The 19771-nt window shown below is 38.9% G+C and overlaps 1 protein-coding gene across 10 annotated transcripts in view; it reads right to left on the reverse strand.

Moving 5' to 3' along the window:
* The window catches only part of KDM4C (lysine demethylase 4C), a 423829-nt gene that overhangs the window by 176706 nt on the left and 227352 nt on the right, over positions 1 to 19771 (reverse strand). For 9 of the 10 annotated variants that reach the window (XR_009503661.1, XM_059924758.1, XM_059924756.1 and 6 more), the window contains one exon: positions 16742 to 16850. Coding sequence is in view for 9 of the 10 variants with exons in the window: in XM_059924758.1 (XP_059780741.1) it covers positions 16742 to 16850 (109 nt within the window). In the remaining variant the exon portion in view is untranslated. Of the gene's footprint in view, positions 1 to 16741; positions 16851 to 17561; positions 17614 to 19771 lie in introns of those variants that run through there. The other variant, XM_059924764.1, reaches the window with a different exon arrangement.

The raw sequence follows: 19771 nt of genomic DNA on the forward strand, positions 1-19771 counted from the left end.
CTTTTGTGAGCTTGACAGCTTCCCAATAATTAAAGCTATTTCTGATGGAATTGATGGTGATAATAACAAATGTAATTTTTTTATATTATATAAAAAGACCTGTATGACACAGATCTTTGTTTACCAATGCATGACGTTACAAAATCACGCGTGCATAGAAGAGCCACTCAAAGTGCAAGATAGACCAATGAATTTTTAGCTTAATAGAGAACAAAAAGTTCACTGATGGGATTTCAGATTTCATGGTGCAACTAATCTTTAAAAAAAAACACCATTTGTCAAGTTTTATGTAGTATCAAAGAATATCCATAATTATCTGAAAAGGCTATTAAAATACTGCACCCCTTCTAACCATGTATCCTTGGTAAGCTGGACTTTCTTCCAATATACCTCAACCAGAACAACATGGTCCAACAGACTGAATGCAGAAGCAGACATGAGAATCCAATTTTATTAAACCCAATATTAAAGAGCTCTGCAAAAAATGTAAAACAATGCTGTTCTTCTCTTTATTTTTATGGTTTGGGAAAACTGTTATTTTCTTATGAAAATAAATGTAACTGTTTATGCATTTATTATTGTTACTTTAAATTTTTCCATTTTAAGTTTCAGCAAATAAATACAAAACAGAAACAGACTCACAGACTTAGAGAACAAACTTACGGTTACCGGGGCGGGGAAGTGGGGCAGGGAGGGATAGACTGGGAGTTTGGGATTGACGTGTACACACTGCTATATTTAAAATAAAATGCCTTTCCATAAAAAAATTTTTTTAATTAAAAAAATTTTTTTAAAAAAGAACAAAAAACAATAATAATTGTTTTAATAATAGAAAACATGAATAAAGATGAGAGTAATTTGGGGTTTTTAACCTAGAAAATAAAACTAATGGATGAATTCAAGAAAAGAAATGTAACTGTTTATGCATTTATGATTGTTACTTTAAATGTTTCCCTGTTTTAACTTTCAGCAAATAAGTACCATTAAGGTAAATCCACGGGAAGGAAAAGGGGGCAAAGGGGCAAGGGGGCAAATGGGGTGGGGAGAGAAGAGAAGGGAAGCGAAGGGAAGGGAAGGGAAGGGAAGGGAGTTAAAGAAAGGAAATGAAAAGAAAGGAGATGAAATGAAACCTCTTTGGGGTCCTCAAAATGATTATGGGCACAGGGAGTCCTGAGGAAAAGATTGAGAATCACTGATGTATACATGTTCATTTTCACCCAAAAGTATTAGTATCACAGAGTCCCTGTTGAACAACACAGCCCTAATAAAGCTGGTGTAGACTGTGTTCTCACAGCCAAGCAAGAATCTCATAAACTGTTTTCCTCAATCAACGAGTAATGCTTAAGCAAAAAGAAAACAAGTCAATACTGCAAGAAGGACTTCTTTTCTCTCATTTCTTCAAGGTCTGCAAGGTTTGCCAGCTATAGCAGGGAAAAAAAAAAAAAATTCTATGCCGACACTTAATTATCTTTTTTCTTGGTGAGCCTCTTACCGCATGGCAGAAATCTAGACTCCTGGACTGTTGTATTTACAGAAACACGAGAGGAGACATGTTTCCTCTGTTTAAGCGGCCTCCTATGAAGGATAGCTAGCCCCCTGACAAGCATTACTGTAGTGGGGGAATGGGGAAAACAGATACGACCCTGGATAAACGTACTGAAGTAAACCACTGAAAACACTGTTGTCATACCAGCAGCACCCTCAATGGCTGCTCTGAAATTTTTCAATCGCCACATCACTAAAAAACAATCAGTAGAACCTGCCTGCCTACAGACCAGGCACCAAGCTCCTGGATCATGCACACAGTATCCCAGAATATTAAAAATATTCTTTCTGACTTATACCTAGGAAACCAAGCTTTTGCCTCCAACTCTGAATATTTCTGGCAGAAATAAAAGCTCTTGGAGAAAGGTAGTAGAAATAGATATGCATATAGAACCCACTAAGAGTGCTCAAGAAGAAATAAAAGTTAAACCACAATATTTGATTTACACCTGTGACAGCTGTGTACTAAGAGGTCGACCACAACTTCTGCCTCTAAAATTACTTGCAGATAAAATCACAGTAAGTAGCCCCTCACAGGCAGCCTGCTTACAACTCCCCTCGATCCTTCCAATGTATTTTAAATATTTATTTATCTTATTTATTTATTTATTTTCTTTATTTTTTTGGCTGCATTGGGTCTTAGTTGCAGCAGCAGTATCTTTCGTTGTGGCACTCGGTCTCTTCGTTGCAGCGCTCGGGCTTCTCTCTAGCTGTGGCGTGCGGGTTTTCTCTCTCTAGTTGTGGCCTGTGGGCTCCAGAGCATGTGGGCTCTGTAGTTTGCGGCACGCAGGCTCTCTCATTGCGGCGCGCGAGCTCAATAGCTGTGGCGCCCAGGCTTAGTTGCCCTACGGCATGTGGGACCTTAGTTCCCTGATCAGGGATCAAACCCGCGTCCCCTGCACTGGAAGGTGGATTCTTTACCGCTGGACCACCAAGGAGGTCCCGCCAATGTATTTCAAATACTTCTCCCAAATGATCCTCCCTGCTTGCTATTTAAATCATACTCGCTATGATATTGTGACATAAAAAGAAACATATATTTGGTCTTTTCCTGGTTTCTGGCACAGAGCTTCTAAAACCCTTGGAATTTCCTGAATGATATGGGTGAGAGGAACATCACTGATTAAAATATTAATATTTGGTCTTAGTCCCTAGTTCCTGACACAAGAGCTTCTAAGACCCTTGGAATCGCAGAACTGAAAAGTGTCTTTTGTCAGCTAATGAGATGACTGGTGGCTGGGGCCGCCTAGATAGCTTCAGGATTGGGGCTGGTCACCAGAAAGACCAAGGCATGAATACAAAGTCAATGCATGAGTAGAGGGTTAGCACTTCAGCCCCACCTCTGACGTCAGGGGAAGGGAGAGAGGTTGGAGATTGAGTCAATCGCCAAATACACAGTGATTTAATCAATCGTGTAGCCACAATGGGGCTCCACATAAACCCTAAATGACAGGGTTCAGAGAGCTTCTGGGATCAAGAGGGTAATGTACCTGCAAAGGGCATGAAAGTTCTTCACACACCTACCCCCACCTCATACCTTGCCCTGTGCATCCCTTCTTTTTGGCTGTTCCTGAGTTATAAACCAGTAAATGTAAGAAGTGTTTTCCTGACTTCCGTGAACCATTCTAGCAAATTATCAAACCTGAGGAGGGAACTGTAGGAAGCCCCCAGACTTTATCGCTCAATGGTCAGGTGTAAGGACTTGCAATTGGCATCTGAAGTGGGGACAACTGGTGAGACTGGACTGAGTCCTTAACCTGCAGGGGCTGTGCTAACGCTGAGTCATTAGTGTCAGAAAGAAACTAAACTGTAGGACACCAGTTGGCGCCTGGGAAAAGTAAGCAACACCGTTGCTGTCAGAAGTACCCTCGCTTGTAGGACCCGCCCTCTCCTCACGACCATAAACAATGCTGTTTCTCAAAAGATCAGTCTCAAAGGGACAACTAGAAATGTGTCCTGTCCATACATAACTATAAAGTCTGCAAGTCAGCAGTACATCCCAGGCTGACCCAGAGACTCCACAGCAGCAACAAGCGTACTGCAGGGGAAAGAGTCAATCCTGCAGAGCATACGAAGAGAAGGAGGAGGAGGTCCCTAGAAAAGTGGGAGCTCAGGGAATTCAGAAAACTTTCTGGTTCTCAAAAGAAAGTCAGGCTTGCTGCTATTCACTTGAGAATCTCAAGATGTTCAGAGAACCTTCTTGAGACTTCTACTTATACTAATCTAGAGGCATACCCCATTTTTTAGAGAGCAACTTTCCCCCTCAATTAATAACACTTCCCAAGGCGTGGTGGGGGCCTCACTAAGACGTGATCGCAGGGATTATTATAGATGTACACTGTTAACTTTAATGATTAAGGGTTTATATTTTACTTTCTACATAAAACAACTTACACTGCTCGTCCTATAAAAGCATATATAAGTTTTTAAAGAGTGCAACTAGTAAACAGTGAAACTAAAAAATAATACTTAAAAATATTCGTTTAAGTGATCACAAGATTAAATCTATAACAAACATTATACAGTTAAAGTAATAAATTAGGAAAGAAACGTTATAAAAGCCCTGACTTTGTGGCCTAGAACAATGGTTATTCAACTATTTTGAGGTAATAAGCATGGTTACAAGAGTAGAGCTCTGATCCAAACCTATTAGAATAAATTAAAACAATGTTTCATTCATGTAATCTATGTGGTCTTAATGTTTGGTTATAATTCTAAACCTCAATTCCTTCATCTGCCAAATGAGTATACGAGCTACCAGTTATACAGCTGCTATTCATTAGTTAAGACAGACCTAGGGCTTCAACAGATGATGATTCTTTCCCTTCTGGGTCTCCAGTATAACCTGTAGGGTCTCCAGCAAATCTCTTCAAAGATCATCCAGAAAATTACTTAAAATGTATGCCCTAAACACTAAACTTTTAACATGACAAGACAGGTTGGAACAGAAAGAGCCAATCTAGACAGACACCCAGTTATCTCCTATATAAAAATATTTCAAGATTTATCCTTTCAGGAAAAAAAAAGGCCTTTATTCTCCCATTCGGTCAAAAACATCACTGAGTATATTTATGATAATAAAAAGATTAATATCTTTTACAGAAGTATTCAAAAGAATGTGCCCCTCTATGACATAAATCACAGCAAGATCCTTTTAGACCCACCTCCTAGAGAAATGGAAATAAAAACAAAAATAAACAAATGAGACCTAATGAAAAAAGCTTTTGCACAGCAAAGGAAAACATAAACAAGGTGAAAAGACAACCCTCAGAATGGGAGAAAATATTTGCAAAGGAAGCAACTGACAAAGGATTAACCTCCAAAATATACAAGCAGCTCATGCAGCTCAATATCAAAAAAACAAACAACCCAATCGAAAAACGGGCAGAAGACCTAAACAGACATTTCTCCAAAGAAGATATACAGGTTGCCCACAAACACATGAAAGGATGCTCAACATCACTAATCATTAGAGAAGTGCAAATCAAAACTACAATGAGGTATCACCTCACACCAGTCAGAATGGCCATCATCAAAAAATCTACAAACAAATGCTGGAGAGGGTGTGGAGAAAAGGGAACCCTCTTGCACTGTTGGTGGGAATGTAAATTGATACAGCCACTGTGGAGAACAGTATGGAGGTTCCTTAAAAAACTAAAAATAGAACTACCATACGACCCAGCAATCACACTACTGGGCATATACCCTGAGAAAACCATAATTCAAAAAGAGTAATGTACCAAAATGTTCATTGCAGCTCTATTTACAATAGCCAGGACATGGAAGCAACCTAAGTGTCCATCATCGGATGAATGGATAAAGAAGACATGGCACATATATACAATGGAATATTACTCAGCCATAAAAAGAAACGAAATGGAGGTATTTGTAGTGAGGTGGATGGAGTTAGAGTCTGTCATACAGAGTGAAGTAAGTCAGAAAGAGAAAAACAAATACAGTATGCTAACACATATATATGGAATCTAAGGAAAAAAAAAAAGGTCATGAAGAACCTAGTGGCAAGACGGGAATAAAGACACAGACCTACTAGAGAATGGACTTGAGGATATGGGGAGGGGGAGGGGTAAGATGTGACAGGGTGAGAGAGTGGCATGGACATATATACACTACCAAATGTAAAATAGATAGCTAGTGGGAAGCAGCCGCATAGCACAGGGAGATCAGCTCGGTGCTTTGTGAACACCTGGGGGCGGGGGGGATAGGGAGGGTGGGAGGGAGGGAGATGCAAGAGGCATGAGATATGGGAACATATGTATATGTATAACTGATTCACTTTGTTATAAAGCAGAAATTAACAGACCATTGTAAAGCAATTATACTCCAATAAAGATGTTTAAAAAAAAAATCTATAAACAATAAATGCTGCAGAGGGTATGGAGAAAAGGGAACCCTCTTGCACTGTTGGTGGGAATGTAAATTGATACAGCCACTATGGAGAACAGTATGGAGGTTCCTTAAAAAACTAAAAATAGAACTACCATATGACCCAGCAATCCCACTACTGGGCATATACCCTGAGAAAACCATAATTCAAAATGAGTCATGTACCACAATGTTCATTGCAGCTCTATTTACAATAGCCAGGACATGGAAGCAACCTAAGTGTCCATCAACAGATAAATGGATAAAGAAGACATGGCACATATATACAATGGAATATTACTCAGCCATAAAAAGAAACGAAATTGAGTTATTTGTAGTGAGGTGGATGGACCTAGAGTCTGTCATACAGAGTGAACTAAGTCAGAAAGAGAAAAACAAATACCGTATGCTAACACATATATATGGAATCTAAAAAAAGAAAAAAATGGTTCTGAAGAACCTAGGGCCAGGACAGGAATAAAGACGCAGACGCAGAGAATGGACTTGAGGACATGGGGAGGGGGAAGGGTAAGCTGGGACAAAGTGAGAGAGTGACATGGACTAATACATACAATACTAAATGTAAAATAGATAGCTAGTGGGAGGCAGTCGCATAGCACAGGGAGATCAGCTCGGTGCTTTGTGACCACCTAGAGGGGTGGGATATGGAGGATGGGAGGGAGATGCAAGAGGGAGGAGATATGGGGATATATTTATATGTATAGCTGACTCACTTCGATATAAAGCAGAAACTAACACAACATTGTAAAGCAATTATACTCCAATAAAGATGTTAAAAAAAAAAAAGCTGGCATATCTTTGGAAAACTAGCTGACAACATGGCACCAAAAGGAAGTTATTCTGAGAATCAAATCAAAGATAGGTGAAAGACAGCATATGAAACTTATTGTGTACTGGGCAATATGGCTGATGCTGGAGATAAGAAACAAAAATCAACAGTCCTTTGCCTTCAAGGAGTTCAAAACTTCCCATGGAAGAACCCTTCAGTTTCTTAAACTATTTCATTAACAGCATCTATATTAAAATGGCCAAAACAAGATCTCCAAGCAAAGAACAACTGGTACGTTGCACTTTACCTGCAAAAAAAAAAAAAAAATTGCTCCTCTTAGCTAAAAGCCAGCTCTGGTCATCTGTGTAAAGGACAGCAGGACCCTTAGACACTTTGACCCAAGAACTAACAGAGGTGTCACTTGGCAGATCACACAAAACGGCTGCTAAGGAGACAGAGAACTTCATGCAGAGCAGCCACAATGACAACTACTAGAGAAACAAGGGTGTGGACTACTCGAGAGGATGTACGGAAATAAGAAGAGGACAAGGCAGCAAACGTTCATTCTGTTGTTCCACATCCAAAGCCATCAGGGGTTCTTCTTGCTGTTCTTCAAACATGCCACACTAACTGCCTTCCTTTGGGGCCTTTGTACTCACTGTTTTCTCCCAAGAAGATTCTTACCCCAGATCCTTGGCTAACTCAATTAAAGGCATCATAAAGTATGATTCCTCAAGGAAAGACCTTAACAACTATAGAAATATTTGAGTAATATTCAAATATGTTCATATATCATCACAAATCTTTTCTCCTTTGGTTTCTACTTTTTTATTAGCAAAACAAAAATCCATACACTTTTCAATCTTGAAAATGTCTCCCCATAACAAAACCAAACCAAACATGAAGAGTAAAACAATGTAGAATTTAGAGGTCCATGTGGTATGTATTAAAAAAAGTCACCTCATCACTTCCCTAAAACTGGGAACCTAAGAATCAGAAAAAAGAAAAAGAATAAAACAATACTATATCGAATTTAAATGATGATAAAGTGAGCCACTTCCTAACCACTCACTATTTGGGAGCCTTACACATATTACTTAACAACCCTCCCAGAAGTAAAAAGTCTTTTCCTAAAATCCATGACAATGGTCCCCAAATGTCAGCCTGCAAAACATTGCCAGCCCAGGTTAAGTTTTCAATAGTCAGAGACAAAACAAAGAAAATGAAGATCATAAAGTAATTATAAAATTAAATTTTAAAAGCTACATTAACTTTGCAAACTGCATGCTTATTCTCGATATTCATAGTTTCACAACCAAACAAAAGATAGAACTAAAAATGCCGAAAATGTAGTACAAAACACAGGATAATTCAATGGCCTATAGGGTAAGACATCCTTGTCTCCAGGGAGAAGGGGTTGTGTACAAGTTTAAGGAAATGTAAAGTAATACATGAAGATATATGAAAATCAAATATCAGCAGTTTCATACATTTCAACCTAATAATTTATTTTTCTAAAGAATGGAATAAACCACACAATTATAATATCAAAAGCTGTTCCTCAGATGTTTTCTACAAGACTTTAAGAGTAAAGCAAGGCACACATGGATTCAAATAAATCAAAGTCTTGACTATCATTTTACAATCCCAATGCTTTCAGCACTTGTAGACATCTGATCATAAGACTTCATGCCAACCACTTTAAAAAAGTCTCAAGATTGATTCTGAAAACTACAGAAAGCAACCGTGTAACATGAGTTAAAAAGCTAGTGCATTTTTGTCTAATTCAATCAAACCCTTACCAAGCCACTCCATAATAAGGGCAAGGTGTTTTTTATTTTTATTCCCTATATTGCAGAAAAGGTCAATGCCCTTGGGACTCCAATGGGATTTGCTAACAGAAAAATCAAGCTAAACTGAGAATGCCCGTTTATTACAAAGCTAAGTGCTAGATAAAATATCCATTAAATCTGAGTGCCAACAACATCTAATGTTTTAAGTCCACATAATGCAGGAAAACACTGGTTGTGACCTATCAACAAACATTCCAAGCCAATCTGCTTAGTAATCTGCTGAAGTTGCTCTTTTATTGCTTAAACAGACAGAAATATAACTGTGCTTATTATGAAAGTATAATATTACCTCAAGCTAATAAGAATTGATGGAACAAAGAAGAGATCGTTATGTAAAAATTAATAACATTTGGAGCATGACACGCAACGATCATAAAACAGCATTTGTTTTTCAAAACTGGCAGAGAAAAGGACTTTTTACAGAGGGGAAACACTGTTGATGAGGAATGTTCTTATACTTCACTATTTTGCTTTTCCAAGAAAGGCTAGCATGAAGCAAGAGGACTACACAGTATCCTCTCCTATTACATATGTATATTAGGATTGGGGACCTTACATTTTATTTTATTTTTTTTTGGAGGGGGGCAGTATAGTTGATTTTAAATGTTGTGATAGTTTCTTCCTATTATATTGTGATAGAATTAAAGACTTTTAGAGTTTGAATGAAACTTTGGGATCACTAATCCAACAATTTCATCATACATATGAGTAAACATATGATAAGCCTTAGAAGGTTACATGACTTAGTTTTCCAAGGCCATACAGCCATTAACAGCCAAGGAGAGACTAGAAGGCAGGTCTCAGGTTGCTAACCAAAAACACAGGTGCCCATTACCATCGGGCAAAAATGTTTTTGGTATTAAAACAAATTTTTAATTTAATCTAATACTTAGAATAACATTTTTAAAGTTTGAATCAATAAAAGACATCACTATTATATTTGGTCAATATATCCACTTAAATCTTTGAAATAAAAATTTTTTTACAAAATGAAGATTAGCAAACCTATACCAATGCTCTTAGAAAGGAGGGAGTTACAGCATGCCAGGGGCAGGAGGGCATAATTCTCCAAAACATCTGTCTGCCAAAGATAAAGTGAAACAGCCAATTCAAAGTAATGTCCTTTTATTTGAGGGATGATTACAAAGTGCCCAAAAGCCAGCTTTTGCACCAACAGAACTAACAGTTACCAAATGACACAGGGTAAAGTTCAGAAAATACCCAGGAAATATCAGGAAATCCCAGAAGAAAACAAAAATCTCTAATAAAGTGAAATCAGTCTTGGGAAAACATATTTAGGACCAATTTATCATTCAATTGCATTATAAACATGAATGTTTTCACAAAATGAGTGTGAAACAGAGAAAAACATTGAGGAATTAATCAGATTTTGTCAGATGTGAGTTCCTGAGATTTTCCTTGCTTAAATGTACTTAAATGTACACATTTTATTCTTCAAAATAACTGAAAATGTAGCTTAAATAGGTTACATAATGGCCAAACTCCAAGAATAATCTCTAATTAATGTAGCAATTTCCACCTCTTCCATCTCTATATTTAAATATTTAATCTATTGCTAAATGAATTATAATATTAATATAGACAGACTGTCCAAAAAATAAATTGCTGTAACACTGCCTGAAATACACTTTTAATGTAACCCTCAAGGCATGCAGACATTACAGAGATAGGATCAGGATCTAAGCTGTCTTTAATTTCAAAGAGATCCGTAACAGCTCATTACAGTACTGCACTTGCTGAACTGATGATTTAGAAAGAGTTATCCAGACAGTTCAGATTAAAGAAAATCAGAGCCATAACCAGCGCTTTAATCTGAATCTTGTCAATATTCAAACGTGTAGGTGGCGTCACCTCTGCACTTGGGTAAACACAGTACAGATGGGTATTGGCATCTTTCAATCTTTCCATATAAAATTATAGTTGAAGAGTTACAAATAAAAATTTGGTCCCAGGGTGATGAGCTCAACATATCACCACATTATTTCAGGGTATTTGAAATGTCAAATATCCATTCATGGACATGTAGGTTAGGAGCCCTAATTACTCAAAACCAAGGCTCACATTTTACACAAAAGGAAACTGAGGCCAGAGAGAAGACTTGCCAGAAGTCGAAAAACTTCTAAGGGACAAAGCCAGGACTTCAGTCAGCATCTACTGTCTTTTAGTCAACTAAACTCCTATTCAGGTGGGTTCAAAAGATTTTGCAATTGCTTCTGCTAGATGCCCTGGAGGCACTTTTACTTTAAATTTCTGATTGGAATAAGAGGCATAAATGTGACGGCAGCCCTATGGTTAAGAACTGTCAGGGTGACTTTCTCTTATCCTATCCTCTTTCCCCACCCAAGCCGAGACCCAGCAGCAGGACCTCTTGTCCTCTGCCTGGGCCTATGGTCCATTTTGGTCTTTAGTTTTTCCCTAGCACACCCTTAACTAAGGGCTTAGGCTTTCAGGAGTCCTGCTTTATGAGTCTGGGGGATCCTATGAGGTCTTAGCTCTGATTTCCCAGCCTCCACTCCAGTCCCGGCATATTTCCTCCAAACGGCATGGCATTCACTCTCTCCTACCCACCTGAATGTCATTTCGCTCTGAATCCCCTCTGGATTTCCCTCATTTCTCGAAAGCTCAGCTATCACCCTCCTCCTGCTCCTCCGCATCATGTCACAACAAAGACAACAAACATTCATTATGTGCCAGACACTGTTCTGAGTGCCTTACACATAGTCTTTTAACCCTCCTAAGAGCTCCATGTGGCGGATGCTGCTATAATCTTCACTTGGTAAGCACAGAGCCAAAGCATGGAGGGTCATGCAGCTAATGGAGCACTGGAGCTGGCTGACCGTGATCACAGACATGGAGAAATACGACACTTTATGTTACTTTTGCCTCTCCATGCATGTATAAAGGTTGATTGTTTTATTTATCAATTATTTTTCTGATTCTTTTGTAACTGGAGGATTATCTGGTAATCCAGTACATCACATCCATACTCTCTGTCTCTTTAAAATATTTTTTTCCCAAATATAAGAGAAATGTATTTATTACAAAAAGTTTGAAAAGTCATCAGCAAAGAAAAGAGAACTAAAATCACCTGATAACAATCTTGTATATTTTCTTACAAACTTTCAACTTAACTTTCTAAGTCTCCAGCAAAACTCCACAGACAGCATTAGTATGTCAACTCAAATTAACACCAACAAACACAGGAATCAATGAGTAGAGTATCACTGCATCAGCCACTGCCACGTTCATGAGGTCTCCTGTGTGTTTGTAGGGATTCTCCCTTACAGTTGCTTTAGAAACAACATTAACCTTATCACTTCACCAAGGGGGTTATGTACACAGTAAGTACAACAGCAGTGAAGACACTGTAAGTCAATAGTAGGAAAAGTTGGAAAATTTATACTGGAAACAAATGTAGTAAAAATAAAATTTTAGGTGGGAAACAAACACATACATGACACCTGAAACACTGTAAATCAACTATACTTCAATTTTAAAAAACGTACATATGTGTGCAGGAGAAGTTCAAAGACCAAACAATGAACCATAAAGGGCAAGGCAGGGGGATAGATAAAATGCATGTTCAGAATATGGATGTCAATGTACAATGTCTATTAGCCTAATGTCAGTTCAGGAAAAGTCCTGAGTTTGTGTCAGCACAAACTGCTGCCAATGAAAACTAGTCAGAAAAAGCATACATGAGTGAAAAATTTTTGAATAAGAATGCCTTCAAACTGGGAAGGAAATACACATACGCACGCACATGCGTGCGTGCGCGTGCACACACACACACACACACACACACACACATCCCTACATACACACCAAGGTGCTAGCTAAGCAACTATCCCAATCGTTACTCTGGGGGCCCTCAGGTCTCCAAAGCACTGGCCACATCTGCAACACGTCAGCTTCATATTAACTTTGAGTAGGTTCTAGGATTTGGCACAGTAGAAAGAGGATTCCCACACATTCAGGATACAAAACTGAGTTAGGTGACATATTTTATCTACAGCTAATTAAAGCTGTATGTTCTTCTATGCACGTATATAGAGAGAGAATATTTCCTGGACAAGAATTTTGGTTTTCCTTTTAACACGACAGCATACGTTATATCAAAGTATTTCATTATCTTTTTTAATGGCTGATTTCAAGGTTACTAATCACCAAGGACTTCCTGCTTTTGGATCCACAGGTGAGTTAAGCCACAGACTGACCTTGGACTTGGAGTGGGGACACAAAAGGAGTGAGAGTGAGGAGACAGACATAGAGAAAAATAATGAAGCACAATGTAAGATGACAAGCGATATGCTAGAGCTAAGTATAGATGGAATAGGACAGTAGAGGAGAAGGAAGAGAAAGGAGGGGTAAGTGGTGAGAAGTAGGTGAGAATGGTTCTAAGATGGAAAGGTGCATCACAGGTAAAGCACGAAAGCATAAAGCAGCAGACATACTCAGAAGAAAAAACAAACAGTTGTCTGAATGGATGGAAAGGAGGATTCACGTTGGGTAGCTGAGGGAAATGAAGCTGCAGAGAGAAGTTGGTACTAGATCATGAACAGCCTTAAAGTCACTTATCCTCAATCGAATCTGTAACATTAAGGGAAACATGTGAGAGCCTTTGGGCAGACATCTTCGGCAACCAAAGAAAAAGAATTACTATGGCAGATTTCTGGGCTTTCCGCCAGGCCAGGGTCCATCCTCTCACACTCAGGGCCTTCTGAGGCCAGGCAAGGTGTTATTCTCAGAGCCTCCCTGGCTCACCCGTGCTGCATACACACCCCAGTCCCTGTAGACACTCAACCACAAAGCTCTGAAATCGGAGAACAGGAACATGCTGTTATAGTGACACATCACAAGAGGAGAATGGATACGTACCCAGAATGGATACATACCCTGTAGTTTTTTGTTTCAAAACTAAAACGACCCACCCAAGCACTTCTCTTTCAAGTCTGTTTCAATTCAACATTGTATAATTAACTTAAAAAACAGAAAAATATATAGAATATTAATCCATGCTTCAGGATCACCTTGTGCAGCTGCCTGACTTAAGGGAAAAGAGAACTGAAAAACACTTCAGTTAAAAGAAAAACAGAGACAGATTAGTAATTTCTTTTAAACTACAAATAATGAATATGCAGGGACTTCCCTGTTGGTGCAGTGGTTAAGAATCCACCTGCCAATTCAGGGGACACAGGTTCGAGCCCTGGTCTGGGAAGATCCTACATGCCGTGAAGCAACTGAGCCCGTGTGCCACAACTACTGAGCCCACATGCCACAACTACTGACGCCTGTGTTCCTAGAGCCTGTGCTCCACAACAAGAGAAGCCACTGCAATGAGAAGCCCCCGCTCGCCGCAACTAGAGAAAACCCGCGTGCAGCAATGAAGACCCAACACAGCCAAAAATAAATAAATAAATAAATTTATAATAATAATAATAAATATGTAGTATACATTTGAGACAGTTTTTCATCCTCCTAAAAAGAATGAATTAGATATTAGTTTTTATGTAAAAATGCTATATACTCTGAAACATCAATTCATTTCTTAGGTATCTCCCCACTCTGCTCCACCACTGCAGACCCTCGTGTTTTTCTGCTAAGTATGGAAAATCTTCTTCCAGGAAAGAACAGGCTAAGAGTCAGGAAATCCTTGCTGATCCTGTAATTACTGGATCTGCCACCAATTAGAATGATCTCTACAGTTTCAGGCCATTTGAGTATCAAAGAGCCACTGCACTGTCCTTTGAGAAGAGCAGCTTAGAGGTGACTCTTATCTCCCAGCTGCACATGAGCTCCCAGAGGTGCTGGATCAATATCTTTCCCCTCTGCTGCTTTTCTGTTAGGGAGTCAAATGCTAGCTTGAATAGAGAAATGCTCATTCACCAATAAGGGACACTGCTGTTTAGAGATGCAATTTCTCAGATGCTCCAATCTAGTCATGCTCCTGTCTGGCATACACACTTACTTCAGTAAGAGGAGTGCAAAAGGAGCCCAGTAGTTATGCTAGGAAATTCCCAAAAGACGCTAGATTTGGAGTTGTGTGCTCCCAATGAGCACTAATCCCACTCTTCGTCACTTTCTAATAATGACGTCTAATAATGACATAATTATAATCATAATAATGATGATTTTCATTCACTTTTAGACGTACAAGACACAGAGGGAGAAGGCTGAGGTAAAAACATTCAATGCCCAATAAATAAGTAATTTGCTCCAGGACATGGAATATTATCCACTCTCTGTTTGGAAGCTTGTAAAAATCTTTAGCCATCACTGTAATTCTCTGATTTTTCCTCTCAATTCTCAAAAATCCCCAGAGGACCCCAGCAGTCCTTAATATATTAAAATAGAGGGTGAGACTGCTGCAAAAGCTACAATCACCAGTGTTTCAGCAAGATATTTAACCTCAGACTTTTGAGATGTCTTCGTTAAACCAATCCATTTAGAAATTTTGCAAGCTATACTGATCGAAATCAGAACTGCTCTCCATGGAGAAACTCTGGGCCAATTTATGATGATTCACATGGAAATAAACTTCCTGGGAGGATAATGACACAGGAGAAGGCAGTTTTCCTTATGTGTTAGGATAGCCCATTCCCTTCCAAGAAGCTGTGCTGTTAGAGGCTATGATGGGGAAGGGTAATGAAAATCCATAAGTAATGTAAATTAAGTATTAATTACTTTATACAGAACAGTCCTTCACCTTGGCACTAAGGGGAAAACGGTTTGTGCTGCATATGATAAAGTTGGAGAAAGAAAAACTGAACATGATGATATACGGAAATAAAGGCAAATATGTTTCATTACTGTTATTACTCAAGGCAGAATTCTACCTTGAATTGGTATTACAGAGACTGCTACCATCATTACCTGATCCCTACACTGATGATCTTTTTTTCTAACTAAACATGTGGCATAAAAGAAGACAGTGAATAAAAGTTTAAAAAAATCTGCTAAAGATGTGTACTCTGATAAACTGGATTTAAACTAAATGGAAGCCTGAACCCAAGATTCACATTATTCCCTTGACAGAATCCTCACAGACATAGGACTTGATTAACAATTTCCACCAGGAAAGGAGAACATCTCAAAGAAGGGCTTTTTACAGAAAACCTGCTTGAACTCATCCTTTTAGAGATGGAAAAAAAATAGACCCTTATGATGCTATGAGACACCTGCAAGGAATAAACAGCTGGTCAGTGGTATGATTGAAGACAACAAAAAAACATTTTTGGAAAAAGAGAGGTAAAAGGGGCAACTAGGTAAGACAAACAGATAAACGTTACATCTAGGAATAGTAACTGGTTGTAAATAAAACTACTTCACACCAAGCCACATCAGTAAAATCTAGTTAATGAGAAAGGATGTTTCATGACACACCAGGTGTAACAGGATATAGAAGTACTGCATGTAGTTTCTTACTCAGATGGTGTTAATAAATTTAAAGGATTCAAGTTAAAAACAAAGGCAATGCAAAGAAACACAAAGCATGTTAATTCCGTAATTTGATACCTTGAGAAAAATGATTGTCAGCTTCTTCTGGAGGGTCTTAAGGCAAATGTCAGAAATGACCAATTTACCCCATCATATAAAAAAAGGAAGACTTTGGGGCTTCCCTGGTGGCGCAGTGGTTGAGAGTCTGCCTGCTAATGCAGGGGACGCGGGTTCGAGCCCTGGTCTGGGAGGATCCCACATGCCGCGGAGCGACTAGACCCGTGAGCCACAACTGCTGAGCCTGCGCGTCTGGAGCCTGTGCTCCACAACAAGAGAGGCCGCAATAGTGAGTGGCCCCCGCTTGCCGCAACTAGAGAAAGCCCTCGCACAGAAACGAAGACCCAACACAGCCAAAAATAAATAAATAAATAAAATTAAAAAAAAAAAAAAAAGCTGTATAATTACAAAAAAAAAAAGGAAGACTTTAACATGGCTAGATTATGTGAATCAAGTATGTATCCCTAAAATATAAATTCCAAATAAATTATGTATTACTTATGATCTCCTTATGGTATATATATTTGCCACTTGGTCAGATTTCTTCTCTACCAGGCCATTTTTTAGAAAAGTTTGTTACAACAAACTGACAGAATAAATTCTGAGTATTATACAGTCTATACGGAATAAATACTGGAAAACAATACAAGCTCACCTTCATCACTCGTTGCCTGCTGCTTCACCAGAGTCATTGGGGATCTTGCTGGAGGCTTACTAAGTGGATGGCGCCAACTTTTAGCAGTTTTGGTTTCTCCTTCTATTCTCTGGTTACAGAACACAAATGGGGGAGAAACAGCCACCATTAAAGACTTGTTTGAAAACAAAAAACTATGGTTATGATGATTTACAACAATTTAATTATGAAGAACTCTTATACTTATTCACCTGCTGAGGAATTAACACTTCGTTAAAGGAATTTAAACCTACAAGTCAAAAGAAATAGAAATCCATTCTATTAATAATTTTACTGACAGGGGAGTCAATTAACTATTCTTCCACTTCATATTAAAATACTATCTGGAGGGACTTCCCTGGTGGCACAGTGGGTAAGAATCGGCCTGCCAATGCAGGAGACACAGGTTCGAGCCCTGGTCCGGGAAGATCCCACATGCCACGGAGCAACTAAGCCCGTGAGCCACAACTACCGAGCCTGCATGCTTCAACTACTGAAGCCCACATGCTTCAACTACTGAAGCCCATGTGCCTAGAGCCTGTGCTCCGCAGCAAGAGAAGCCAGAGCAGTGAGAAGCCCATGCACCGCAACGAAGAGTGGCCCTCACTCGCCTCAACTAGAGAAAGCCCGCACGCAGCAATGAAGACCCAACACAGCCAAAAAATAAATAAAAAAACAAAAACAAAAACACTATCTGGGGACTTCCCTGGTTGTGCAGTGGGTAAGACTCTGCACTCCCAAAGCAGGGGGCCCAGGTTCAATTCCTGGTTGGGGAACTGGATCCCGCATGCTGCAACTAAGAAGTCCTCATGCCGCAATGAAGATCCCGCATGCTGCAACTAAGACAGGTGCAGCTGAAATAAACACATAAATATATTAAAAAAAAAACAAAAACACTATCTGTAGTGCAGAGTACGCTTCTCAAACCTACAATAAACTCAGCAGTTAGCTAGTTTTCAAAAGTTCTTTAAAACTAATTTAAATTTAGGATTATATATTCATAACAAAATAGGACCATGGCATTTGGTCATGTGTGACTATGTGGCAGGTTATTTTGCTTTCTATCCTCACACAGGAGGCAATACTGCCAAGGTGAGCCTGTACTCTTCCTTCCATTCAAAAATGAATCGCCACTTCTCTGAGGATCAAACAGGAAATCAAAAGTTGTTTCTGTTGTTTAATATGGCACATTACTGTCATCTTGAAACCACTTAAATTTTATGTAAAATCTTTTGTCCTGAGCTGCCCAGACTACATTTTCCCTTCAAAGGTAAAGGAAAAAGTCATGTGCATCCTGACATCTTCCAGGCAGAAACTACTTACAAGCTTTCTTGCCCATGCAGCAACCCCCCATAAAAGGCAGGGGTGTGGTTAGAGAAAGAGTTCGAAACTAGTGGGTTTGCATCAACAGTTGACTGCAAAAGAAAGGAGTCTCAGGAATTTCCCAGGAAGCTGAAGAAGCAGGGCTGGGAAGGAGAGAAACTATGCTGACATCTGACACCAAAACAGAATTGTGAGAACATGTGTGAGAACATTCTAATCAAAGCTGGGATCACAAAGTATAATACAGGATGAGACTTACCTGTAGTTTATAACAGCTAAAAATTAATGTGAGGAATGATAACTTAGTCAACAATAACAAATATTTATTAAACCCTTACTACATGCCACACTGTTCTAAGAGTGAGCTACAGAAGGTCCCTGCTTCCAAGGAGTGCAATATAGATTGGGGGCGGGGGGTGGGGGGGGAGCACAGACAATAAACAAGTAGAAAGTAAATATTTATGAAGTATTATTAAGCAAATATGCAACAAAAACAATAAAGCATGACAAAGAATGGAAAGAGATGGGGAGAAGGCTCTTTTATATGGGGTCATCAGAGAAGCCCTTTCTGACAAGAAGACATTTGAGTGGAGCCTTGAGTGCAATGAGGGAAAAGTACATTTAGCTGTCTAGGGCAGGAGTATTTTGGACAGCAGGAATAGCAGGTAAGGTGTGAACACATTTGATTTATTCCAGGAAAAGCATGGAGTCCAGTTACAGATAGACAGATAGACAGACACTGTTTAAAGAATAACTCAATGTTTCTTGAGAAGGTTGAGTAAAACTGACTGCTACCAGCATACACATAGCATTATGCTTAATACTAAGAAGCACTGGTCACACTACACGAAAATGAAATGGGTCTGTATTACTTAGAAGGACTGTCTGACACCATGGTATGAGAAAAGAATACCACACAGCCGTTTCTGATGAGAGCAAACCAAGTCCCTCAGCCCTCAACAGCAGCACTTGCTTTCCCAAGCAGTCAGGCTTTGTTCAGAGAAATGATAAAGATGAAGGTTAACAGCACTGAGAATCGAATTGCCTCCATTGAAAGCAAGGAAACAGAAAAGTTACTTTCAGTTCCATTCTAGTTTAAAGAAGCTGACCAAATATAAACAGGCATTTGACTTATTCACCATTCCAGAATCCCAATATCTATCCAGCTACAATCGCTATGTGAAATTAATTTGTAAATTTTATTTACTGGTATGTGAATACTATTTTCAAGTTTCTCAGCAACCTTTTCAAATAAATTAGATCATATTTTTCTATTTCTCAGATATTTCTGAGAAATATTTTATAGTTCAGTAGGACAATCATGCATAAAAATGATAAAAGTTATTGGGTGAAATTAGGAAATCATCTATATTTTATTGGACATTTTAAAACTACTTATAAACAGAGTATTCCAAGTTGATGTCTTTATTTACTCTCCCTTGCTACTAAAGCTACAAAAGGCTGTGATGAGTTGAAATGGGCAGGAGCAATCCAGAAGTGGGTCTGTTCAGTGGCAGCACAATTTATCAGCTCAAACATTTGAGGCTTCCCTTACTCATCCACTTGAACTCCTTTATCAAGTTGTACAGGTCAAAAGAGGTTACCAAATTATGACAATCACTACACGCAATTGTAGCTTGGCTGATACACTCACAATCTTAAAGTTACAGTGAAAGTTTACGCTGAAAG

This window comes from Balaenoptera ricei, chromosome 6 (assembly GCF_028023285.1).
Source record: "Balaenoptera ricei isolate mBalRic1 chromosome 6, mBalRic1.hap2, whole genome shotgun sequence".
In the NCBI taxonomy this organism is placed as follows: domain Eukaryota; kingdom Metazoa; phylum Chordata; class Mammalia; order Artiodactyla; family Balaenopteridae; genus Balaenoptera; species Balaenoptera ricei.